The 27811-nt window shown below is 43.6% G+C and overlaps 1 protein-coding gene across 1 annotated transcript in view; it reads left to right on the top strand.

The window, feature by feature from the left end:
- The window catches only part of GPC5 (glypican 5), a 1214889-nt gene that overhangs the window by 64416 nt on the left and 1122662 nt on the right, over positions 1-27811 (top strand). The window contains exon 5 of the mRNA XM_090023649.1: positions 19213-19374. Within this exon, the coding sequence (XP_089879775.1) occupies positions 19213-19374 (162 nt within the window). The remainder of the gene's footprint in view (positions 1-19212; positions 19375-27811) is intronic.

Genomic DNA, 27811 nt, shown 5'->3' with positions numbered 1-27811 from the left:
ACCAACAAGATTTTTACCAAAAAAAATGTCTTTAATTGCAAGGTTTTGGGCACAAACACCCTTCATCAGGCATGGGAGAAAAGATAGTGAAAGTTTTCCTGGGTAGAAATGAAAGATCCTATGAAATATGAATTCACAGAGGAGTCAATAGATGGGAAAACTCCTCTGGTCAGAGTACTTAGAACTTTTCATTCATTGTATTTAGAAGTTTGAGGTCTGTGCTTGAGGCTTCACGAGTTATAATTTCAGCTTTCACTCACATGCTGAGGGTATCAGTTTTCACTCCAATTACAATATCCTAGTTTATGGAGTGATTACTCCTTTGCTTGAGGCAATTGCTATGCCCTGATTGCATTTCTTAACAGGAGTACACTAATTGTGCTCTTGGTAGCCCAGTGGCTATTATACTGAATTAGCCATCTTGGAAGTTTTGGTGCATGCATCCCATTTTTTAGCTTTGCAGTTGGAGTATTGCTTCTCAAGTCTTCTGGAAATCTCTGGTTTGAGATTTGTCAGAGTATCATCTGTACCAGATAATTATGAATAGGACACTCCTCCATAGCCTTAAGTATAGACTACTGTTTTAATGGTGGTAAAAGATCAAATGCTCCTCCTCTTTTAAAATGGTGTCTGTATAAGAAATATAATTTAGTCTTTGTCCTTATCCCTGCTTTTAGTCCAGAGTCATCTGTTTCCATACCAGACAGGCTGATAACCTGTCCATATATAACCCCAATACTCTTGCTTTCCAATTATGCTTGTAAAAATTTCAATTCCAATTATGATTCATCAAGAAGTTACTTAATCTAGAAATATCAAAAACTCTTCAGTTTACCCCAAGGTGCCACTGGATGCCCTTACACTGACTGCTGTTTCCCACGTGAGAGCTAAAAGCTATGCAAGTCATTCTCCTTAACTATATATTACATTATGTTAAGGGTGTGGAAGGGTATAGTGTGTCCTGTTGCAATTACAGTAGCTGCTAAATTTAACTTTTCTTTGTGATTTAACTCATCTGTTTTGTCAAATGTTGTACACATTTTAATTTACTTCATGTCAACATACAGGATAGTACAAATGGTGCATTTTGAAATAATAAAATTCACAAAAATAAAAAAAAAGTAAGTAGGAGAAGGCAATGCTTTTGCATATCATTATATTTAAGATATTATTTACAAAATCCATGGAAACTGGAAATTTATGTTTTAACTAATAGACTACACAGTCCCTTTAGAATAGGGACTAAGTTTTGAATCCTTAGAAAACAATTTCACTAAAGTTATTTGTACACATCTGAGATAAAAACATCTTCCTAAAAGTTATTTTTATAGGTCAACCATAAATAATTCAGTTTTCTGCAGTTGTTGTTGTTTTTGAGGCCTGAATTTTGAAGAAAGTTGAACTAAATGACCCTAATTGTCCCTTCTACTGTTAAATTTTTTAAAAATAAATTGGCAGAAATTGTTTTGTAGATGGAAAATGGGTTTATTATGGGTAAAAAGTAGAAGGCTCAGTTGAATATGTTTCAAATAAGAGGAGTTGTGAGTGGGGCAAGGAATATTTCTCTTAAGGTCTGATCCTTATTAAGTGCAAGCTGTAATTGTTTGACAATTCTTTGGTAATTGGAGCTTCACAGACATCTGAACTCCCATCAGTGTTTATGGAATAATTTTTTAGAGCAGTAATACCAAATGCACAGTCTATGGGCTGAATCCAGTGCATGGAGCAACTTCATCTGATGTGTTGGGCACTGATAGGCCAAGAAATTTGAAGGTGGGACCTGCTCCAGAATCCAGAATACAGGGAGGATGTGTGAAGGCAGTGCCAAAACAGCCCCATTAGCCCTGCAGCCACTTGGCTGGCCACCTCCATCATCTCCACTGCTGCTTGCCCCACTGCCCCTTCTTCCATCCTAGCCACTGACCCTGCCATCACTGCCACTTGCCCCATTACAGGCCCATAACCATAACTACTGTCCCCACCACTTTCACTGTTTGTACCATGGATTCAGCCCAAAAGAAACCCCATGGTCAGGATCTGACCCAAGGCCTAGAGTGAGTCTGACATGCCTATTTTTGAGTATTAAACATTGAGTGTGCTTGTGAACAGTCCACCAACATCAAGTGACCAATATGGTGTCCTTCAGCATCCCAGGATGCACTATTCACAGCTCTCCCCACTTTCTTCCTCCAAACAAACTTTCTCCCCTCCTGAACTCTACTGCTTAGGGGGTGGGCATGGTGCTGCTGGTCCTAAACCAAATCCCCTCCTGCCTCCAGGCGGCACCCCCAAACCACATGACATCACAAGTCCATCCAAGTTCACAGTAGCTTGCCATTTGCTCATGCAGAGAACATCTCCCTTGGATCCTGTCAGATGAGCCTTGAACTGGACTCTTTCTGAGGTACTGGACCTCATTGGAGTCTGGGGCAAGGAGAGAACTATTGCCACCACTTTCAAGGTCACAAAGGGCAACCACTGAACCAGGCAGTATACCAGCAGATTTTAGTTCAGATGATGGCTTGGGGGCACCAGCATGACTGACTGCAGATCCAGACAAAGATCACGTCTCTGAAGTGCCGGTACATTTAGGGCAGGGATACTAATAAGGTCTTTGGGGCAGCGAGAACCATGGTTATCCATCACAGGGAGCTGTCCAGGATCCTCAAGGCAGATCGTGCCATTGTTCCTTGCAAAACTGTGCACTGCTCACTTGAGGGCCCAGTTTAGCGCAACGATGATGAAGGCAGCAACGGTGATGGGGGCAGAGTTGCTTCCTCAAAGCTTCCAACTATTGAAATGGCCACAGAGCAGCCAAGGAGGTGATGGACTTATTTCCTGTCAAGACCATCCAGACCCCTCAAACCCTGACCCAGGATGACACAGATAGCGATTCAGATGGCAGACATGGGACACAAGCAACCCACCACTAATTGCTAGCAAGTCTAAGTGACTTGGGGGAGAAAGATGGAAGCCTTGGGTTATGGAGGTAGTCATGCCTTGGGGGCAAATCTAGGTTCTGAGGTATTTTGTGAATAGGGAGTATTCTGAGGACTAGGTGTGGCCATGTAGCTAGGCTCAGGAATTAAAGTCTGTGCTGCTTGCCCCTCACCCCTCCAATTTACTCGGAGGGGTAAATACACAATGCAATTATGCATTATGTTATGCATAAAGCAGGGGATGTGTGAACTGATGGTACACCCATTCCTTGGCCTCGAGAATTGTGTGTAGCTAAATAGCTATTAAGGGCAGTCAGTGCTCTCTTTGAGGTTTAATCATTTCACACCACCCTTAGCAATACTAGCACTGAGATTACTGAGTCCATCCCAGGTCCTAGGTGAGCTGAAAGCAAAGCTGAAGTCTGTCAGTGCCTTTCCCTTTAAGCTGGACGAACAGTGCAGAAAACTTCAATTAAAGTCAGGTTACCTGTTGGGACTTGAATTTTTCCTATGTCATTGGCCCAGTCAGCTTTAGGGTTCTTCCCTCCAAACCCCCAGCCCAGTCCTGGGTGGAATAGGAGTAGGGGGCTGGAGCTGGCTCAATAGCAGCACTGGCAGCTGGCTGCATACTGCGCTTGCTGTTGGGGAGCCTGGGGGGATGAGGGCCATGCAGTTTGTGAAGGCTGTGGCAGCTGAGTGGGTCATTCAGGAGCCCCACCGCTCTCTGCTGCTTCTCTGGGTGAGCTTAGCTGGCTGGCCCCAACATCCAGTTCCACCAACACCTGCCCATTGGACCCAACCCTCCTCCTCCTCCTCCTCCAGCTAGGGAACACAGCTCAAGCCTTCTCTGGGGACAGTAGCATCTCCCCTCCCCCCTTTTTAAGTTCCTCCACCATTTGTTCAAGTTTTAAAGGATTTTTTCCTCCTTCCTCCCTCCCAGAGACTGGCTGGTCAGTTTTTTAGGGGAGCACAGGATGGCTGCCTGCTAGACCTGAGCCCCTTCCTCCCCTCTCCCCCCAAACCTCCAGGTGGATGGCTCTAGCTTTCCCCCAGCCCACCATGATTCTGTAGGAGCCCCTGTCCAATGAGCCCTGCCAAGCCCAACCCCTACAGTCCTATCCCAGATGTTGGACTTCATGGTCTGAGCTTCCTTCCACCACCTTGTTTTGGGATGTCATCTTTGTGTGTTACTGAGAGGTGTTGATCTTTGGGATTCCAAGCACCTTCACAACTTGGAGTCGCTTGGGACGGGTCATCATCAGGGAGGTTTTCTCTAATTAAAAAAAAAAAAAAAATCCCAATTTTAGGTTAAAAAACTAGCCTGGAATCCACATTCTTTTTCCATGTTCAAAATGAAATGCCGCTAATATATTGATACATATATGTATATAGTGGTGTTTCATTTTATTCATGGAAAAAATTGGATTTTGGGTTACTTTTTTAAAACCAAAAATTGAGTTTTGTTTTGCTTTTAATCAGACAAACCAGGATCCCTGGTCATCATTCCACCTTACTGCAGAAGGTAATGAATTGATGCTTTCACTGCTAGGTAATTTGCCAGGGTGAGGGTAGCACAGACATGGGAAGTTTCAAGAGCCTCGCTCATGTTCCCTGGGATTGCCAGCCTGTCCTGAGAGCTCTCATAATAAGTGCATGCCTCCAAAGCTTGAGCTGGCACAATTAGTAGCATAAGTAGCTGGGCATATATGCAGTCATGCTAGCAATAACCCTGCAATAAGTGTGCTCTGTTCTAAAGGGATAATCTTGCCAGTCAGATGAATGGAATTCTGAGATGAGGACAGGACAGAGAAAGTTGTGGGGGCAGGAAGGGAGCATTCTTAGCTGGTGATCCCCAGTCACCTGTGGGAACACATGGGGAAGGAAATGTGATGGGCCAGGTAACTGTGAGAGCAGGTAGCCCAATGGTACTCCATGCTGGTTTGCTGTTGTGTGGAAATGAGGAGGCACACCAAGGACAGCTGTGTTTCCCTTCATTTTATTCAACAGTTTCAAGGCTCATCAGCTCTGTTCTGCTCTCAATGCACTGTCTGTCCATTTGAATACCTGTCAGCACTTCAGGGCATGCGATGAATGTTCTTGCACACGAAGTGTTTGCACACACTCTACCTTAAGGCCATTTCTACTGTCTTCACTCCCCAGAATTGTCCTGGCGTGGGAAATTTAAACTAGCTCCCTCACAACATTGATGTGACCGCCATGATCAAACCTTGGATGACAGTGTATTGTTCTTCACACACTGAGCAGAGGCCACCAAGAGCTACCTGTCTGCCTATAGGTGCTGGCAGGACTGGTTGGAGGAATGTTTGAGAACTCTTCAGCAGATATTTGTGACACAGCACCACCTTTGTGGGTGGTGCTGCGGAGGTGTGGAAGTCCTTCCTTGACTGAATGGCAAACACTGTAGTATCATGGAAGCCCTTTATTTGAAGAAATAAAGTTTACACAGTTATGAAACTGTGTGTGCTTCTGGTCTAGTCCCTTACTGCTCAGTTACCAGTTCACATACCCTCTGCATTGTGCCTTGCATTCTTTCTTCCCCCATTCCTGCCAGCCCCCTCAGTGCCAACTTCCCCTCAAGGTGTAGTCACCCATACTTCAGTTTCTTTGTTACAGCTAGCCATGCCTTGCTTCCCCCAAAGCAGTCCCCCAGCCCTTCCCCAAAACCGTGCCTCAGTTTCCCATGGTCTCCTGCTGTACTGCCTGGTCCCCTGCCTCTCAGTATCCCTGTGCCAGCCAGCCAGCTCCCTATGTAGTCCCCCATCTCCTCCTACCTTCCCCCCCTCCCCCCCCCCCCCCCCCCCAAAAAAAGTGTCAAGCATAATAATTAGGGATCCTGGTTTTCTCTAATTTAAAAAAATCCCCAATTTTTGGTTAAAAATTTGTAAGACTTAAATTGAAAGAAAGGGAGTGTAAAATTCAAAACAGACTAGGTAAAAAAAAAAAAAAAAAAAGACTTGATTGTTTTAAAGAGAATTAGGCAGGTAGGAACATAAGCTCAGGTGACTTTCACCTAGGCATCTTAAAAATTTTTTCTCAAGGTGACCTGAAATAATTGGTTTAATTCACTAACCATCATTAATACATCTAATACTATAACAGTTAATAATAGTGTTTAACAAATTAGTTGTAAATGTGCACAATATGTTGATTAAAAAATCAGTACCAAAAATATTAAGTTTTGTTTAATAAATTTGAAGTGCTGTTTTTGTGAGTGTAATTAAATTCAGTTGCCATATTGATACAGCTGGATACAAATATAAGCAAAAACTTAATTAACTAGTGAATAAGAAATATATATATTTCACCCTTTTATAGCGTACTAAAATGTAGAATTTCTAACAATCCAAGTATGTTAAGCTATGTATGTGTATATATATGTGTATGTATATGAATGTAGTTTGTGTACTTTGGAAACATATTTACCAAATCTACAGTAAAAACTATTTAGCTGAAAAATCAATATGTTTTAATTGTTACATCACTCAATGAAAATACATCTTTCTTTAAAAAACAAAACAAATATTCATTGGGGAATTTAAAAAAAATCAATCATTTAAATCTACTTTATATAAATCAGTTTACCCTTTTAAAAATGTATTTTTTATCACTTTTTCCCTTTCTCAGTTTGCTTTTCATTTTTTAGGATTTTTAAGACTAGAAGAATTTGTTCATTATAGGTTTGGGAAACAGTAGTATCCAAACACTGATGAGAAACGTAGTAATGTCCACTTTACTTAGAATTATCATAGTGCTGATTGTGATACTGATCACTCACTTTTGGTCACTAAGTTCAAACATAAACCAAAGAAAATCTTCAGCTCTAAGTACCACCGTTTGCCATACATTAACATCACCAATACATCTGATCATCAGAAAACCTCGCAATTTTTGGAGGCTCTGGAGGAGGATGCTTCAGAGCTGTCTTTGTGTGAGACTGAAGAAGAGAAGTAGGGAAGCTTTAAAAAAAAAAAAAGATCCATCACTGCTGACTCTATATTTGGCAAACAAGTCTGAAGAAACCTGGATTAGTCTGGGATGCGCTCACAAGAATCATAGTTTCATAGTTTTTAGGGTCAGAAGGGACCTGAGTAGATCATCTAGTCTGACCCCCTGCCTGGCAGGAAAGAGTACTGGGGTCAAATGACCCCAGCAAGGTGTTTATCTAGCCTCCTCTTAAAGACCCCCAGGGTAGGAGCCAGCACCACTTCTCTTGGAAGTTGATTCCAGATCCTAGCCGCCCTGACTGTGAAGTAGCGCCTCCTGATATCTAGCCTAAATCTACCCTCTACCAGCTTGTGACCGTTATTCCTGGTCACTCCTGGCAGTGCTTGGGGGAACAGGGACTTCCCCAGTGCCTGCTGGTCCCCCCCCGACTATTCTATTTGTCAAGGACAAAGAAAAGGCTACGTTAAATCACAAAAAGAATGACTCCGATGGAACTTTGAAGGAAGTGAAGAAAGCAAGGAGCGCTGTCCAACAAATCTCAAGACACTGTGCCAATGATCATTGGCTGTGACTGTATGAAGAAATTCAACCTGCATGACACTGGAAACATCAGAGGAATGTATCAAAGAATCAAGGCAGCAATAAGTTGAACTCCAGAGATGCTGGTTCTGTTAAATACAGCATCAAAAGAAGTCAAAACAGATTGAAAGCAACAGATAGAAAGATGGGTAGAACAGTATCTTGAGCTCTGTTCAAAGGAAAAAGATGTCATTGACACAGGCCTTAATTTTATCGGGCATCTGTCTGTCCTTGAAGAGCATAATGATATTCCAACTGTTGAGGACCTAAGTAAGGCCATAGACAATCTGTCCATTGGCAAGACCCCTGGAAAAGACAATGTTCTGGGAAGTAATGAAATGTGGGAAAACTGTGCTTCTTCCCCATGTATATGAGCCTCTTGCTCACTGCTGGACAATAGGGGTAGTGCCATAAGATATGCAAGATGCGATTCAAAGATGTTTATACAGTTACAGCCAGAGAAGCACCAAACATCTGGACTTGATCTAGCCTTTGGATTTGGTTTCAGTAGTCTAAAGTGAAGGATAGAAGGTCTGGGCAGTCTACACTCCCCCAAAACTCCTGCCTACGCATATGCATCAAAGGTCTGAGTGCAGCCTCCCTTCTATAATAAATTAATTCCATCAAGGTGCGGCAGGAAGAGGAGAGGGAGGGTGCCCTGAGGAGCCAGAGTGGGACAGGAATCATACAGCCACCAGCAGGCATCACAACTGCCCAATCCTGCTACACCTCCATCATTTTTATATAGAAGAAAATTAGCCTTTAACTCCAGACTTTTAGCAGAGGCTCATTGACTCAACATATTGTTTTATTTAAATTACTTTAATTACTTTAATAGATGATACTAAAATTATACATTAGCCTATGCTGTATTAAATTCAAATTTTATTTTAAGCTTTTTTAAAAAAGAAAAACATAATTATAATATAAATGAAAAATCCAATTTAAATAAAAATCAAATTGAAGTTTAAACTTCATTTTTTAATGGATTTTTATTCATTCTGATTTTCATTTAAGTCTATTAAATCTTGTTGAAATAATTTAACCACAATGTTTTTTGCTTTTTAGAAAGCCTCATGTGTGTATTTATAACTGTTTCAATTTTTACAGTAGTAATGAATACTTAAGTTACTGTTTAAATATGATAATGCAGTTTAAATAAATAAGATAATGCAATATAACATCCAGTTATAAAGAAATTGTTACAAATACAGTATTGCAAATATTGCTACCAGTGTACACATTTCGTTGGTATATGTCAAGTACATGGGAACTGGCATCCTGCAGACTGATAATCACTTGTCTCCCAGTGTTATGTTCCCTGTATGATTTTACTGAGAATAAAACAAACAAACAACAGAAAAAAAACTATATTTGGTTCCTCTGGATAAACCTTCATAGTATGAATAGTAAATATTACTGAAGGTCTGATCTCACTCCTGTAATTTGTTTGAATGTGGGTGGCATATATTATACTATTTTGTTGCTTGCTGTCTCAACAGTATGTCATTTTGCAAGGAATAATCTAATTCTTAACTAATTTAATATTAGGCACATTGTGATATTCAATACTAGAATAGTATGTTTATGTAATTCTAATATTGTGACTTAGGCCTTTAAAGGCGTATCTACAGCATATTGCATGGCACAAATTCAGGTTACTATGCATTTATTTACTACTTGTATAAACCAATGTGCAGGATCATCTTGTGTAATAACCTGATACTCTTTCCAGCTGCCAAAGCTTATCAGTTCTCATATCTGTTATATGTGGAGGCACAATTCATAACAGATAACATGTATTTAATAAAACAGGTACAGCTACTTCTAGGATAAAGAAGACTTATATCTTCTTTGTTACAGATTTTTCTTCCCTGAATTCCAGCTTTGCCTCCCTTGTCTAAAGTTTAGGAAGGGTATATTTCCTGATATATAACACACTGGGCATGTGTACTCAAAATATTTTACTCAAGGTTAGGGCTAATTATTGCACAGAAAGAATCACAATCTATACACATGGACACTTACTGCACAGTAGTTTGTTCTAATCATGAGCAAGGATCCTGGTTTTCTTTGATTTAAAAAAAATCTCCAATTTTCAGTTAAAAAACAGTAACCCCACATCCACATTTTTCTGAGATTTAAAATGTAACACCACTTATATATATAAAATAAATAAATTAGTGGTGTTTCATTTAAATCATTGAAAAATATGGATTTGGGGTTTCATTTTTTAACCGAAAATTGGAATTTTTTTTTAAATCAGAGAAAACCAGCAGCCCTGATCATGAGTAAATATGCAAAGGCAAGTAGCAAATTTACTTGTGATTACTTACTGCACAGTAGTGCGTGTGTAGTGTGGAAGAAATCAAACTTCGCATTGTGGTTGAATCAGAACTGACAGAGCCAGCATTTCTTTATTTAGGGCTATGCTGTGATCACAGGGAGAATTCCATACAGCAAGGGGAATCACCCACTTGTCTGTTTCAAAGGATTTCTCAGACTCTCTAAGTTTACAAGCGTATTTATACTAAAGACAGAGAAAGAGATAAAAAATACACCTTGGAGAAAGAAAACAATAGTAAATTACACAGAAATTTAGAAAGTTTACTTAAACAAACTATCTATGCATAGGGCAAGATTTCATAGATTTCATAGATTTCATAGACATTAGGGCTGGAAGGGACCTCGGGAGATCGAGTCCAGCCCCCTGCCCAAAGGGCAGGAAGTCAGCTGGGGTCATAGGATCCCAGCAAGATAAGCATCCAATTTACTCTTGAAGGTGTTCAATGTAGGCGCTTGAACCACCTCTGCTGGCAGACTGTTCCAGACCTTGGGGGCTCGGACAGTAAAGAAATTCTTCCTTATGTCCAGCCTGAAACGGTCTTGCAGGAGTTTGTGACCGTTCGACCTCGTCATCCATTGGGGCGCTCTGGTGAACAAACATTCCCCCAGATCCTGGTGGTCACCCTTGATAAACTTATAGGTGGCCATCAGATCACCCCTGAGCCTACGCTTTTCCAGGCTAAAGAGTCCCATGGCTCTCAGCCTGTCGTCGTAAGATCTGTTTTCCTGACCTCTGATCATGTGCGTGGCTCTCCTCTGGACTCTCTCAAGCTTCTCCACATCCTTTTTGAATTGTGGAGCCCAAAACTGGATGCAGTACTCCAGCTGCGGCCTCACCAAGGCCGAGTACAAGGGGAGAATGACGTCCTGGGATTTGCTCGAGAAGCATCTATGGATGCAAGCCAGCGTTTTGGTTGCTTTACTAGCTGCAGCATCGCATTGCAGGCTCATGTTCATCTTGTGGTCAATGATGACCCCCAAGTCTCTTTCTTCTGTAGTGCTATCCAACGTAGCACTGCCGAGCCTATAAGGATGCTGGAGGTTTTTCCTCCCAAGGTGAAGAACCTTGCATTTTTCGTTGTTAAACACCACCAGGTTCTCGTCCGCCCATTTGCTGAGCTTGTCCAGGTCAGCCTGGATCACCCGCCTATCTTCTGGCATGGATGCTTTGCCCCAAAATTTGGTGTCATCGGCGAACTTGGCCAGTCCACTCCTGACTTCAATGTCCACATCATTAATGAAGATGTTGAACAGTATGGGTCCCAGGACAGAGCCTTGAGGGACCCCACTGGTCACAGGGCACCACGATGAGTGACTGTCATCGATTACAACCCTCTGGGTCTGACCACGGAGCCAGTTTCCCAGCCAGCGGATCGTGGTGGAGCCAAGGCCACAACTGGCCAGTTTGGCCAAGATGTGATCGTGGGATACCAGATCAAAGGCTTTTTTGAAGTCAAGATATATGACATCAATCTCTTCTCCCTCATCGAGGTGATATGTCACCTGGTCATAGAAGGAAATGAGATTGGTCAAACAAGACCTCAACAAACCTGTGCTGGCTATCCCTTAGGATGTTAGCCTGGGCCAGTCCATCAAGGATGGCCTCCTTAATAAACTTTTCTAAGATCTTCCCCAGGATAGAAGTCAGGCTAATGGGCCTGTAGTTAGCCGGATCCACTCTCCTCCCTTTCTTGAAGATCGGCACCACATTGGCCTTCTTCCAGTCTTTGGGCACTACACCAGAGTGCCAGGAGTTTTCAAAGATCCGTGCCAGGGGCTGAGCTATGACGCTCGCCAGCTCCTTGAGTACCCTGGGGTGCAGATTGTCAGGGCCGTCTGACTTGAAGGTATCCAGCTTCTCAAGGTGTTCCTTCACGAGGTCAGCATTTATGGAGGGTAGGGGATCCCCATCACCTGGATCTCCCTGTCCCATAGCAGGCATGGGCATCCCATGGGACTGATGAGAGACTGACGCAAAGTACCTATTTAATAGGTTGGCTTTTTCCTGGGCATCAGTTGTCAGTTGCCCAATCTGGTTTAGCAGGGGTCCAACATTGCCCTTGCTTTTCCTCTGGCTCCCCACATATCTGAAAAAGGACTTTTTGTTGTCCTTGATGCCTGAAGCTAGTTGGAGTTCAGTTGCAGCCTTGGCTTTTCTGGTTTGCTCCCTGCAGGACCGGACCAGTGCAGAATAATCCTCCTTGGAGGTGAATCCCATCCTCCATCCTTTGTAGGCTTTCCTTTTTAGCCACAGGAGGTCCGCAAGGTCCCTAGAGAGCCAGGAGGGCTGCTGTGCCTTCTTGCTGCCTTTCCTCCATGTTGGAATAGATTTAGCTTGTGCCTTGAGGATTGCTTCCTTGAGAAGCAACCACTCTTCTTGAACTCCCATCTCCCTGGGGTCATGGTCCCTGAGGGCCTGACCGACAAGCCTCTTGAGCTTGTCAAAGTCGGCTTTTCTGAAGTCAAGGACTTCTGTGTTGCTGACTGACTTGCCAGCTTTATGGCGGATAGTGAAGGTGATCAGCTCGTGTTCGCTGTCCCCCAGCTTCCCATCGATCACTAGGTCACCGATTAGGTCGTCCCCCATAGCCAGTACCAGGTCGAGCAGCGCTTTGCCTCTCGTTGGCTCATAGACTTCTTGAGTCAGGTAGAGGTCATCCACGCACGAGAGAAAGCTTTGCAACTGCTTGGATTTTGCTGAGTGATCTTCCCAGGAGATGTCTGGGTAATTGAAGGCACCCATGACAACCAAGGTCCTGGAGCAAGTGGCCTCAGTCAGTTCCTGGGCGAACTCCTGGTCAAGCTCAGGACTTTGAGTGGGAGGTCTGTAGCAGACTCCCACCGTTGTGTCCCCTGTGCCGTTTTTCCCACAAATTTTTACCCAGAGGGTCTCTAGCTGTCCATGCCGGTCGCCAACATCAGCTTGCAGGGACATGTAGCTTTCCTTCACATAGAGAGCTACACCCCCACCCCTTTTGTCACCATGATCCCTCCTGTACAGGGTATAGCCCTCTATACCCATGGTCCAGTCATGGGTGGAGTCCCACCAGGTCTCCGTTATCCCAATGACTTAATAATTCTTTGCACTGAGCAGGAGGACAAGCTCCTCCTGCTTGTTACCCAGGCTCCTGGCGTTAGTGTACAGGCAGGCAAGTGTGCCCTTAGGGGCTCTTGCCTTGCCCACAGATTGTGCCAGGGCTGGAGCAGGGGTGGGCTCCCTTAAGTGCTTGGTCTGCTGGCTTTGCAAGGGTCGCTCAGCGGGCCAGCAGTGGCAGTCGTCCCCCCCATCCCCCAGCAGGCTTAGTTTAAAGCCTGGTGGAGCAGGTCAGCCAGCCTGGTTGAGAAGAGCCTCCTCCCCAGGGGGGAGAGGTAGAGGCCATCTCTTCCCAGCAGCTCACTGCCTCTCTCACGAAAGAGCGGGCTGTGGTCATGGAAGCCAAAGCCTTCCCGATGACACCAGCTCCGCAGTCTTTGGTTCACTGCGTGGATCCTCCTCTCCCTCCTCAGCCCATAGCCCGAGACTGGGAGGATTGACTGACGAAAACACCACTTTTGGGATTTCACTTGCTTGAATCCATTTTCATATCCAAAGGTTACATTATTCTCTTTATGGTAACATGCAAGAGTATTTCCAGTTTCTGAATTCTTCATGGGTATGGGAGTGTTTAACATAGTGCTCATTTTTGAAATAGTAAGATTTACCTCTGTTTATGTCTGTGGAATGGATTTATTTCAGGAAATGGTTTCTTGCCATGGGGCAATACCTACTTTTTATCTTTATGCTTTGACAAATGTTTCTCTTTAGAGTAGGAAAGAGACATAATATAGAGGGATCCTGGTATTCTCTGATTAAAAAAAAAATCCCCAATTTTCAGATAAAATAAAGTAACCCAAAATCCACGTTTTTCTGTGATTAAAATGAAACACTTCTAATATATATTATGTGGGTTTTAGGTTGCTTTTCTAAATCTGAAAGTTGTGGATTTTTTTTTTAATCAGAGAGAACCAGGATCCTTGATAATCTATTATTAATTTCTTTACAGTAGTCCTTACTAAACTGAATTAGGTCTCCTTAGAAGTGGTGGCATTGTAAGACACAAGGTGTGGAGACAGTTAAGTACCTTATAAATTCAATTTTATGAATAGTTATAAATCAATGTTTATCATATATATTTTAGCAAAAAAGCAAGACTTTTTTTGTAATAGCAGTTGGAACCCACACCATAAGGAAGTTTTGCCAAACTTTTTCCAGGCATTTGACAATCTAACATCAAGTCAGAAATCCTCTTATTTCAAAATGGGCAAGTCTATGCAAGAAGCTACGGCAATGTAGTGATGCACTATGGTGCTGTACTCTCTGTTGGCAAAAACCATGATGCCACCGCTATGTCACTGTAGCAGTGTACTCCCTCATTATTGCACATTGCTATGGCGATGTAGGAGCCAAAAATAACTGTGCACAGCTGCCATGGTGCAGTACAGGCTGTTACTGTGTCATTTTTTAGTACTTCCACAAGGAAGTACTAAATGATGGGGCAGTAACAAAGGTGCCATACAGCCACATGCCTTATATAGTTATCTTGGTAGTCGCATTGCTTTCACTTGGCATTGGGAATGCCTGTGGCAAGCTGACTTGGGCTGAATTTGTTTATTTGAATGGATCATTCTGCCACCTCCACCCCAAACCATTTGTCTGTTTCACCCAGACTGAAACCTGTGTCATATAGTTTGTGAGCCCTTTGGGTGGATGGCTTGAATGAGTTCTGAGTGCCTACCCCAGTGCTACTTTCAGTATTTTTTGTTTCAGGGACATACACTTGGAATCCCTCTAAACCATCTTCTCTGACTAATTGCTGGATCTAGGCATTGGTAAAGCAGGAGTAAGTGGGCAATTTCAGGGCAGCAATTCTGGGTTTGGCTGGACAGTAGTATAGCCATGATGTTAGAAATATAAAGAGAAGGATGGAAATTTAGATGCATCTTAATGTTTGCTCTAAGGTGGCTTCTTGTTAGGCAGATTTTTTTTTTAATTGCACTTTTGAGGTGCTGTTAATGAAATGCAGAAACCTCGACAAATTGGAGGGTTGGACTAAAAGAAATCTCATGAGGTTCAATAAGGAGATGTACAAAATCCTTAGGGCAGAAAAATCTCATGCACTGGTACAGGCCAGGGACGAACTGATTAAACAGCAGCTCTGCAGAAAAGGACTTGGTGGCTACAGTGGAGAATAAGCTAAATATGAGACAACAGTGTGCCCTTGCCAAGAAGGCTAATAGCATATTGGACTGCATTAGTAGGAGCATTGCCCACAGATTGAGGAAAGTGATTCTTGCCCTCTATGGGCGCATCCACACAAGCACGCATGTGCCTCTTGCCCCACATCAGACCCCTTTGAGGTGGGGTGACAGGCATGTGTGGGAACAAAAAAATGTTCCCTGTGCTGCAAACTTGCGGCATGGGGAGAAAAAATAGATGTTTAAAAAAGCAGAGCAGGGCACGGTCCCCAACCGTGCCCTGAGGCAACCAGAGGCTGGGTCCTCCACAGAGATGTTCTGGCTGCCAGAGTGTCTCTATGGTTGGTCCTTGTCCTGGTGCTGAAAAAGACGGCTGGCCAGGCCACATGTTTCAGCACCAGGGCTCCGGTGCCTGTGAGTTGGGGGGCTGGAGGAGGGGGGGAGGGAACCATGGGGGGGACCCCTGATAGCCCCACAAATGCCCCCAACCCCTGTCCAGCCTCATCCCCACAAGCCCCCCCAATCCCTCCCCCATAGTTTAAAAAACAAAACAAAACAAATAAAAACCCTGGCGCTTATCCGCAGCTCCAACTGCTGTCTGGCTGACTGGGGTCTCGCCTGCATACCGTAGGGCAGGCTGACAGCCCCAGCGGCCCCAGCCCGGGCGCTGCTGTCCCCCCCCCCACTGCCCTGTGCTGCCCCAGAGAGCTCTGCCAGGAGGCCCTGGAGCTCCCCCCCCACCCCGCTTCTAAGGTAAGCAGAGGCTTTTTTTCCTGGTTTTTTTTCTGGTTTTTTTTTAAAGTGATGGTGCCTGGGGTTGTGGGGGTATCCATGGGGATGTGGGGGTGGAAGTTGGGTGGGGTGAGGCTGGGTGGGGTTGCCATTGCAGGGGCTGCAGGAACTGGTGGGGGATGGAGCCAGGTGAGGCAGCAATTGCTGGGCTGGGGTGGGGCATGTGGGTCTTGCAAAGGAGGTGGTAGCCCCTGTGGGGGCCATTTGGCCACCACTGGGGGGTTGTACCCCTTGTGTGGGGGGCCAAACCCCCTGTTGGGGGCATACCCCTTGTGTGGGGGATGAACCCCCTGTTGGGGGGCTTAACCCTTTGTGAGAGGGCCAACCCCCCACTGCCAGACTGGTGCAGGGAACTCTCAGAGCTGCTTCAGCAGTCCAGCTGGCACAAGGGGTAGTGTTCCCAGGTACCAGTTGGCTGGGCCCCAGAATATCCTGAGAGCTAGTAGCCCTGAGCTACTTGCCAGGGTGGCTTTTTATATTGCTAGGGCCAGGACAGGGCAGCTTTTTATACTGCTGGGGATAGTACACATGCTGGCCCGGGGCTGTAGCTCTCCCTAGCTGAAAATTCAGGGGAAGCCAGGCAGGGTTATTTTGCCCCAAGTGGCACAATTTGCTCCACAACAAAGTGCATGTCTGAGCACATTTGCCGAAGCAAAAAACCCTGGCTCAAATTTGCACCGCTTCTATTTGAGCTGCTGCAAGTGCACATGCTTGCATGTGTGGATGTGCCCTATGTGGCAGTGATGAGGCAACATCTAGACTAGTGTGTCTAGTTTCCAGCCCCGCACTACAGAATGTATGTGGACAAATTGGAGAGAGTCTAGCAGAGGGCAGTGAACATGGTTTGGTGGCTGCGGCACATCACTTCTGAGGACATTCTGAGGGAATTGGGCTTATTGGACTCCTATACATGTGCAGGGAGCTGGCTCCAATGCACTGGAAATCCAGCACATCAGAGCAAACTCAATTAATAGCATCACATGCATTAGCGTCCCAATGCCGAGAAATGGCAGCGGGGCACTTTGAACTAAAGTTAATTTGATGAGCTTTAATTCAAAGCACTCTGCCACCATTTTTCAGTGTAGGGGATGCTGATACATGTGAGTCTTGGGCATATTTAAGTAAAAGTAATTGCTAATTAAAGCACTCCCCTGCACCTCCTGGAACATATATAAAAATGCCCATTTAGTCTGGAGAAGAGAAGACTGAGGAGGAATTTGATAGCAGCCTTCAACTACCTGATGGGTGGTTTGAAACAGGATGAAGCTAGATTGTTCTCAGTGGTGACAGATGACAGAACAAGGAGCAATGGTCCCAAGTTGCATCAAGGGAAGTTTAAGTTGGAAATTGGGAAAAATTCTCTCACTAGGAGGGTAGTACAGTAAATTGGAACAAGTTACACAGAAAGGTGGTGGGCACTCCATGCTTGGAAGTTTTTAAGATCCAGCTAGACAAATCATTGGCTAGGATAATCTAGTTGGGGATGGTTCTGCTTTGAATGGGGGAGGGGGGAAGATTGGACTAAATGGTGTCCTGAAGTCTCTTCTAAACCTAATATTCTATTGTTCTATAAACATGTTGTGACATGGTTAAAAGTATGTACTAGAGCTAAAGGCTTAATTACACTGGGTATTGTCAGTGTTAATCTGGATAGTCCCTGTCCCCCCAACTATTTTGCTCCCCTTCCCCATATTCCATTGTTTTTTCTTACCTGGTGCTGCCTGTCTTGAGGAAGATGTCAACCAGGGAAGAGATAGAAAAAAAATCATGTATAGTCCAAGAAATCTCCTGATACACAAATCTGATACATTTTGTGTATATGAGAAAAGAACTTGACTTTCAAAGACCTTATTAAATCCTTATTATAACCATGGTTTAAATCAACCTTTACAAACCACAGGGCAGAACAACCTGCCTCCTGTTTGATGTAGGCCTGAGGGCTTCAGTGATGAGGAGGCTTCAGGTGTGCCTGCACCAGGACCAGATTTATGCCCTTGTTGCTGCTGTTTTTCCAAACTCCTTGCCCCCTGACTGTAACATGGGTACAGCTGGAAGCTACTCAGCCTTGGCACAGCTCTCTTTCAGTTAGAAGCTGTGCCCACACTGAAGGTTAAGGAGGAAGGGAAACTGGAGTTAAGGAGGAAGGGAGAAGTGGCAGCATTGCCAGCTTTTATCTGCCCAGTTCTAGTGCAGTGACTCACTGTGCAGCTCTTGTTGGGCAAAGGTACAGGCAAAGCCCTTTTGCTCTGTGAGCTGATCCAGCCCATAAGTTAACCCTTAATTTAAATAATCACTTCATTGTGCCCATTGCCCCCAGAAATATTGATTTGCCCATTAAAAAAATGTAAACATTTTATACACCATAATTTTATTATTAAATCACTTATTTTTACCTCACTTCAAAAAGAGGGGCAATTATGAGCAGGTGACCTGGTTTTGTCTGATTTTTAAAAATCCCCAATTTTCTGTTTAAAAAAAATAATGCCAAATCCACATTTTTCTGTGATTAAAATGAAACACTATAGATATATCTCTACATTAACAGCATTTTATTTTAATCATGGAAAATGGGGATTTTGGGTTACTTTTTTAAACCAAAAATTTGGGATTTTTGTAAAATCAGATAAAACCAAGATCCCTGATTATGAGGTACTGGAATATTTGTGTATCTTTTTCATGAATAAATGACAAGGGATGGCTGTGTCCTGGAATAAATGTAGCATAGTTTGCAGCAATAAGAAAAGATTTCAACTTTCTCATCAAGTTATGAACTAGGATTTTATCAGATATGCATGCAGTAAGCTGTATGTCAGTAATGGCACTGGCAATTGAGCAAAAATCATGGTTAGTTCATCAGAAAAATTAGTAGTCCAATAATGTAAACGCAGCCAGGTGGCATAGGTTAGCTTCCCACCATTGCATTAGTAAGCACTGTTGCCTCTTATGTTTATCAGTGGGTAGTCCTAGTACCTTCTTGGTCAGTTCAGCATTTGAGGGTAGATTATGGAGTGCCAGCAGTGGAGTCGAGCAGTAATTTATTGTGCCATATGCTTCCCTGTATGTCTCCCAGTATTTATCCAGTATAATCAACAGCTAGGTTGAGATCACACAGTATTAAGAAAATAGAATGGTATATGAGATATTCTCCTTAATTATGTTTGTTTTCTTCAAATAAATATCTTGGTTCCTACATTCATCTTTTTCTTTTTTTTTTGTTCAGTTGAATTGGACATCTTTGAGATCTTTGTATGGTGCTTTTATTTCTTTGTCTTGTCTACAGAGGAGGACTTGGATGGCACTGAGTGCTCTAGAGTAATAATGAATTTTGAAAATAAAAATGTACTTCTTTCTCTAGGGACTGATCTTCAGGTTTGCACTTCTAAAAACCCAACATGCTGTACCAAAAATATGGAAGAGAGATATCAGGTTTCAGCAAAGCAGGATATACAGGAAGTGCTTCAAGAATCAAGTTCTGCTTTAAAGTTCTTAATATCCCATAATGCAGCTGCTTTTCAAGGTAAACCTTTCTGTTGTACATTTCACAGCTTTTTCAAAAACAATTTTTTCAACTTGATTATGTTTGACTGATTAGTGATAAAAGTTATATTTGCGTTTTAGTTCCTCCAAATGCTCTTTATATTTTATCAAAAATGGTATTAATTGCAGGAGATTGGCAGCTTCATTGATATTGGAATGTTTAGCTGGTAGCTAATGTTCTCTGAGAAAAAAATAGGGAGGTGGGTTTCATTAGGTGCTTTGATTCAAACTGTAGACTGCTAACTTGGCTTCCCTTTTGAACATTGGGATGTTGTTTAAGTTATTTCAGCAATCTCTTCCATAAAATGTTGCCATAGAGCAATAAAAATAATAACTATATCATTTTTAGGCTATTGTTTTGGTTACATTTTGTTCTATTTGTGAACTTTAAACTTGTGAATTAAAAAACAAAGTCAAGCTAAATTTCAGTGGTGCAAATACAGAATGCAAAGCCCTCAGATCAATACTTGATGGGTGTGTTGCTGGTGTAGCCTTTCAGTAATTCCTCTGTAATCCCTGTACATTGTCCTCTGAATTAGTTCTACATCGGCTGATGTAGAAAGCAGCTGGAAGCTTGGAAGATGGAAAGAGTTTGTGGCTGTATGTAATCAACAGAAGGCAATGGAAAGAAAGAGAATGAATATGCTAATGGCAAAAACCTGCTCTTAAAGTAAACTGAAGTCTTCCTATTTATCTTTTAAGGTGATACTTGTATGGCCCTGATCACCATTATTCCATGAGCAGCATTTTTCCTAGAATGGTGTCATGGCCTAGGGGGAAGTTCAGCAGCATTTGATTCTGAGTTCTAGATCACTGTCTTTCCATAATGGTTCTTAATTCTCTGTGCTTTAAGCCTCTCTTTCAGTTTTCCTTAGCCTGAGGTTTTTAAAAGATGAATTAACTGAGGCCTAATGCATAAGCCTATTATAAAAATAAAATAGAGGCCCAGAGAGTTTGTATTTAGATATCATAATAGTATTATTTTAGGGATATAGCTCATCACATACCAAGATTTTATTTTAATGCATGTGTGTAAATGGGAAGAATTTATATTGTAAATATAATTCTGGCAAACCGTGACATTTGTGTTTTTATGTAAGATAAATTTAATTATCTTGTATACAATTTTATAAAAGATATATTATTTTGATGCAGTTTCATGCTATTATTTTACAAAATTATTGCTATACAACAGATCAAATGCTCATTTTGATGTAGACTAAAATGGAGCAAGTCATCTCAGACCCTTGTACCACATTTATTTTAGTTTATAGTGCCATTTACTACATTTAAATGTGGTAAAGTTGCAAGCTAGCTTAATATATTAGGTGGACTACAAAATATGCTGTAATATTCTAAGCTGTTTTTTCTGGTAGCCCACTTTTGCCATCAGGTACAATGAATATTTGTTCATCCTTGTAGAAAAAATAATAGTTTCACTGTTTAAATTGTTCTCAGCTAATAACTTTTCTTAGAGAATGATTTGAAGAACAGAAACCTCCTTTTAAGCAGGAACTCTCATCTTCCACTTACAGTTTCAAGAGGCACATTGCCTTCCATGTAGTATGTAAAGTAGGGAGCTACTTTGAAGGCACTGTAAAATAATGCAGTAAAATGAAAATAAATTTATAAATAAAAATGAGTACTTATGTGCATACTCTACAATTTCTTGATTACATGAATAAAATTATCCTGTTTCAAGTTACATAGGTACTTAGCTTGATTCTTAGTTACTCTATTAGTGGATTTGGGGTTGGGACAGACAAAGGCAGCTTTTATGCCACCGTCCTTAGGCTCACTATATTTTGGAGGTATGCAGCAGCTTCTCTATCCTTCAGATATTTGTATGTTAGCCTTTGGGCCCTAGGAAGCATAAAATAAACATAGTGTAATTATTTAGCTATACCAATAAGCTTTTTCTTTTGGGACCTGGGAACAAGGTTATCCTATGCCAGGCCCCTTGTTTTCATAACTTTCTCAGGGAACGTTGTCAGGGCAATCTGTCACAAGATGTAAAGGGGTCATGGTGTAACTCAGAACGAGATCTAGTATGTTCCTAGTTATTAACACATAAAACACAACATAAAAGGGGCATATGTATGACAAAGGCCAGAATATATGCCTTGAGATCATTACTAATCAACAGAGTTTTTCTTGTGTATTGTAAAAAAAAATAAAATAAAAAAATAAAAAAAGTCATCGGGGCTGGGCTTACTTCCATTAGATTTTGTGTTTCTTTTCATGATACGTATTGCTTATATAATGTACTGTATTCTTCATGCCCTCTCTAGCTTTCAGCTCTGGGTATAATTGAATTTTAAAGGGGTTAAATAATTATTATAACTTTTAGATCATCACTTTCTTTTTTTAAGTGAGATTTTTTTTCAATGTGAAAGAGAGTTCATTGATTTTTTTTTTATGTTCAAACTGTGACTAAAAGGAGGTCAGTCACCAGAAAAGGGGATCAACAGTACAGCTGTGGCACCACTGAGCATGGTACAGCCCACAAAACCTACGTAGACTCTGGAGAAATACTCAAGTGGTTAGCTGACCTATACACTGTGAAATAAGGTATATAAGAGTATATATCGTGAGAGAGGACACAAACTTTCATTAACCCACGTTTACTTCAGCAGATGCTGTGAAAGGACAACATAGAACAAAGTATAAAGTGGAGTGAGTGATTAGACTACAATAAGTGGGAAAGCAGGAGAGAAGAAGGGAAGCAGGGATAGGGGAGGGGATGTGCTATGAGAATGATACAAGCAGAGAACCCACAGAAACAAAGGGGTCACAAAAGTTAATCCAGGTAATAAGAAAATAAACCATAGTCCCTGTTTAAACCATAGTTAACACGGTCCAGTTTGCAGATAATTTCTTGTTTTCCCATTCAAACTGTTATAAAAAAAAATTCTTTTTAAGAATAGTGATCCTGAGGTCAGCAATAGACTGTACAGGAAGATTAAAGTGTTCTGCCATAGGCTTTTATGTCTTTTTGCACCTAATACCAGATCAGTGTTCATTCATTTTTACACATAGAGATCATCCTTTCTGTCCAATATAGGCAGCATGTAGGAATTGTAAGCATGTGATAGCATGGATGAGATTGGCAGAGTTGTAGGTGATGTACCCCAGTATTGGGGTCATTTGACCCCAGTATTCTTTTCTGCCATGGCAGGGGGTCGGACTAGATGATCTGCTCAGGTCCCTTCCCACCCTAGAAACTATGAAACTATGAATTTTGGCTGTTGTACTCCTTGTTATCTGGCCTGGTGAAGATGTACTCTATGTTGATGTGGAGGCACAGCAGGCACAAATGTCCACACTGCTACTGAGCATACTCAGTAGGCAGAGTTCTGGCCAGGCAGACGAGATGGCTGACCTCTTGGCCATTTGCAGCCAAGAAGACACGCTTTGACAGTTCAAAGTGGACCACCATAATGAGCACAGTTTCTGGGCAATAGCTGCCCAGATGGCAGAGTGGGGGCACCTTATCCAGGTCTGGTGGGCATGCAACCATGGGGCCGTAGGTCCAAGGGGGTGGATGCTGTTGCAGGTGGCAGCAGGTCACAGTCAGGAAGCAGCCCCCACTGCCAAACTGCTGCAGTAAGTATAGGGTGCAGGGGCCATGCAGTTCAGCCAGCAAAAGGGTAGTGCAACTCCGCCCAATTTGGTGTCATTGGTAAATTTGCTAAGCATATACTCGGTCACAGAATCATAGAAAAGTAGGGCTAAAAGGAGCCAGAGGTCATCAGTCCACCCCCCTTGCTTGAGGCAAGATCATCCCTATCCAAACCATCTTATACAGTCCATAATCTAAACTATACATAAGAGTACTATCAACCCTGACATAGACCCAGCACCCTGACTTGCCACAGGCGAAGCAGGGGAACTATAGCAGCCAACGTCCTGCATGATTAATAAAGATATTAAACACAGTCAGACAGACTTTGAGGAACACCATTTGATACTTCCTCCCAACTAGACAATGAGGCATTGGTGAGATGGATACTAGGGGTGCATCAAGAGAGAATTTTTGGGCCAATACCATTGGCCAATTTTTTTAACAAGCAGTATCAACCGATACTGATCCAATTCCAATATGCAGCTCCACAGTGAGGAGAGCAGCCGGGTTTGGCTGTTAAGTCTGTTGTAGGGGAGGGAAGGGGTGTGTGGCGGGGGGGGACAGATCAAGGCCCCCGTTGTGAGTGGGGCTGGGGCAGGGGCAGGTGCTGCCCAGCTGGGGTGGGGTGGGGCAAAGCATAGGACAAAGCCATGGCTCATCGGGAGGTGCAGGGGAGGGTGGCTCCCACTGCAGCGTGCGCCCCAGGAGGGCATGGGGGGGCATGTGCTCCTTGGGGCGGGCTGTTGCAGGCTGGGGCTGTGCTGGGCTCTTCCTGGTGGAGGCTGGGCCAGGCTGCAATTGGGGCAGGCAGTGGCAATGCTGGGAATGTCATGAGAGAGAGTACCAAAAGCTTTGCTAAAGTCAAGGTATATCATATCCTTGTGATATACCTTGGTCCTTCTAAACCAGGGATGGGCCATGGGCTGGATCCTGCTATCCAGTTAATTTTATTCAGCCTGCAGCTGCCCCCACAGCACTCTGCATGTGGCTGAGGCCTTCCTGCTCCCACCCAGGGCAGCCCACACCACACAGTCGCCTGCACCCACCAGCAGCCCCAGCTTCCTGGAAGGGTTGTTCCTAGTACAGCTGCAGCTGCCCAGGTACTGCTAAGCTTCCCCTGGCTACAATGGTTCCTCCTTCTGCCCCTGCTGCACCACTCTGGAAACAGATAGCACGGGGACGTGAGAGCAGCTGTACAGATGTACACTAGGCACCAAACACCCAGCCAGGTTGGGGGGAAGCTGCAGTTGGGAAACTCCTGCCCCAGAGTGCAGGGCTTCAGCTCCAGCTCCCAAGTGTGTGGAAGGTGTAGTTGGAAAATCTTTTGTTTCTTCCCAAGTCTTTTTCCAAGTGCACGTAACCTACATGTGTGCTGGGTGCATCAGGAAGCATAACAATTACAGGAGTGGAAGGTTGGTTTCCAAGAACTAGTTTACTCAGAGCAGCACACTGGTTATTGGAAGTCAAAATGGATGGAGAGTCATTAAGCTTTCACCAGAGTTAGGATCTTGATAACACTGATAACACTGTCAAAGGTATTAGTGATAATTTTATTCCCTCACCTATTAAATGTAAATGTAAGTTGGTCTATTCTGATCATGTACTTGGTAATAAAATAAATTTTAATTATTTTAACATTAACCAATTTATACAATATTTCTAGCCTGGCTCGAGTTTTGTTGGTGCATTGTTTTATACCCCAGGAGCAGAGTATATTAGTATTCATAAAAACAACCATGAAACACCAATGTGTTATGGTGACATGTCATCAAGGGATTTCTTTTAATATCATAGACTGGGGTGGGTAATTATTTTGGGGAGAAGGTTGCTTATTGAGTTTTGGCAAGCCATTGAGGGCAGCCCAGGGCAGACAAATATTAACTTTCTTAATTTTTTAGGGGCCCCACAGACTGGATAGAATGGGCTGGCAGGCCACATCCGGCCCCTGTCATAGTCTATAATGGGGGAGAGAGGAAGGAAGAGAAAATCACTTTGTGGGAATTCAGATAGCACCATAAATCCCAATATAATGGTTACAGAGTTCTTTTTGTATTAATTTTATGCACTAAGACAATTGCTTTTCTCTCTCTTCCACTGTCCTTCTGATATTATTTTCTTTATTTCACCCTGCAAGGCTTCTTCATTTTCCTCCTCTCACAATATTATGTTGAAGAGAGGACTGGGGTTGGTAGAACCTTTTTCCAGCTGGAGATGCAGCCATGCTGTTTTTATTTTTTTATATATTCTGAAACAAAATAACAAATATCCTCATTTGGAAATTACATACTAAAAGAAAAAAATGGGTGTTGGACTAGCAAAGGATCATTGCTTTTTCAAAGCCTACCTCAAACTTTATGAAGTATCATTTAAAAATCTGAAAAGGCTAATGTGCAAAAAAAGAGCAAAGTGAATGAGAAGAAACTAAATTACTGTTTCTCATCTTTAAACCAAACATCCATTAATCTGTTTCACAGTTAGGACTAAATGCAACAAATGCATGAAGGGGCTATATTTAAAACTGAAATTATAATAAATATTCAGGGAAACAAATAAATATTCAGCCATAAGCAGCAGGTGGCCTATGACTATCAAGAGTGTATATACACATGCAGTTAATGTGCCTGAATTTTCTGCGCAGAAAATTCAGGATCATTAATATTCTCCCCAACACACTTCTCTACATGCGCCCTTGTCGAGAGCAAATTGAGCCTGACAGGAGCATTCCAGTCAAGGGCTGTTCCTGCCCTGCTTTGCCCTCCTGCAGCAGCCAGGGGGAGTTCAGGCTCCCCTAGGTGCCAGCCCTAGTCTGGCAGGGACCATGGGGTTTTAGTCCCAATCCTCAGAGGGTAGGGGAGAGTTGTCCCAGATAGGGGGTGATAGGGTTGGCCCCGAGTGGGGGGCTGAGGGGGAAGGAGAGAGCAGTCCTGGCTAGGTGGGCAGGTGGGAGATTGGGACTCATCCTGATCTCCATGTAGCTAGAAGGCATCTGGGATAGCTCTCCCAGCCATGTAGAGATTGAGACACATCCTGATAATATGTGGTTGGCAGGCAGCTGCCTGGTGAGCTGAGACAGCTCTCCCTGCCCCCTGTTCCCTTCTGCTGCCTAGGTTGACCAGTTTGCTCCCAGGCAGCATCTACATGTGTGGTATGCCGCATTTGTTAAGATACCATTATTCTAGTTCCTTTAGAAAATACTGCATTAAATTAATATACTGTATAGTAACTCCTGTGCACATGAAGATAGTGATGCTTTACTGTGCATTACATTAGTCTAATGTGCAGTAAAGCATCTTGTGTAAATGCACCCAAAGAGGCGGGGGGAAAAAGCTCCAATTTACATTAAACATAACAAAAGAGTATTAAATGTAGAACTAGTTCTTTCCCAAAGGGGAATTGCCACAAAATTTTTTTCCCACATTATGTCCACCTAATAGTACAGCAAAGAAAAAAAACGTGTTAATGAAAAACTCACAGATCTTAACCAGGGTTGGCCTGTGTGCTGGATTTGGCCCATTTAGCACTTTCATCTGGCCCATGGGGCTCCCCAACAAATAGTGCCCTGCCCTGCCCAGCCCTTCCACCCACAAGGGTGGAAGCAAGGTGCCCATATGTACACGCAGCCCCAAAAAGTACCCTATTTACCTGGCTCCCACCCTCATGGGTGGAAGGGCCCAGCTGGCCAGCATGCAGCTTCCATGCAGGGCTGCTACAACCACCGGGAGCTGCCTGTTTCCCTGGCCTCTTGCTGGTTCTGGGCAGTATGTAGGGAAGCAGTGGGGGTGGGGCTGCAGTTGGGAGGGAGCCCGGGATGTGCATCTGGGGCTAGTGGCAGAACGGAACCCACACCCAGGGGGACAGGGGGTGGTGACAGTGTGGAGCTGGGGTGGACAGTGTGTGGGTGTGAGGGAGAGTGGGGAGTCCCCCACCATGGTGCTCAGCCCCAGCAGACAGTTGCAGCAGCAGCAGCAGGTGGAGCACAGCTTCAGTCAGTGCTGCATATTACAGCAAGGGGCTCAGCCTTTGTGTGGCTGTCTGTATTGCCAGTGTTCCCTGCTACTCACGTGCAGCCCCTGCACTCGCACAGCAGGGAAGGAAGCCCCACATACTGAAGCCAGGTGTCTTCCCTGCTGGGGCTGCATAGCATGTGGGGCTTAACTCCCTGCTATGATAGTGCAGGGGCTGCACATGAGTGGCAGGAAGCACCAGTGATACAGGCAGCCATGCAGAGGCTGATGTGCAGCACTTGCTGGAGCTGCGCTTTGCCAGGCACCTGCTCCCTGAGAACCCCATCTGCTGCTGCACTATGGGGGGGGATTGTGGGGAGTCCTCACAGCCCCGCAACCTTCCTCACACCCACACACTGCCCCCCAACCTCCCACATATACACAACGCCCCCAATATACCCCGTTTCCCCCACACACAGCCACACCCCCTCACAACAAGGGCAGGAACTGGGACAGTGGAGAGCCTGCGGAAGGAAAAGAAATAAAGAATTGGTGACTTCATAAGTACACTTTGGGGAAGGCGCTTTAGGTAAGGTACTCCACTCCAGGGTTTTGGAGGAAGTAAGTCAGGCAAACATTGAATCCTAAAGAGAAATAAGGACTCTCTAAAATATATGAACTTTAACTTTGTATACCACTAAACAGGGGGCATTGCCCCACCCATGGCTGTTAGCCTGAAGTTAGACTTGACCGAGCTATAACATCTTATTGGTTGGTGCTAGGTGGGGTGTAGGGGAGGTGGAGCCACAGGACCAAGGCTGTCATGTGAGAACCAAGAGGGAACCAAG

The sequence above is a fragment of the Crocodylus siamensis genome, chromosome 1 (genome assembly GCF_052110815.1).
Source record: "Crocodylus siamensis isolate JL-2025a chromosome 1, ASM5211081v1, whole genome shotgun sequence".
In the NCBI taxonomy this organism is placed as follows: domain Eukaryota; kingdom Metazoa; phylum Chordata; order Crocodylia; family Crocodylidae; genus Crocodylus; species Crocodylus siamensis.
Note: the sequence above shows the minus strand (reverse complement) of the source record. Positions and strands in the feature narration are given on the sequence as shown.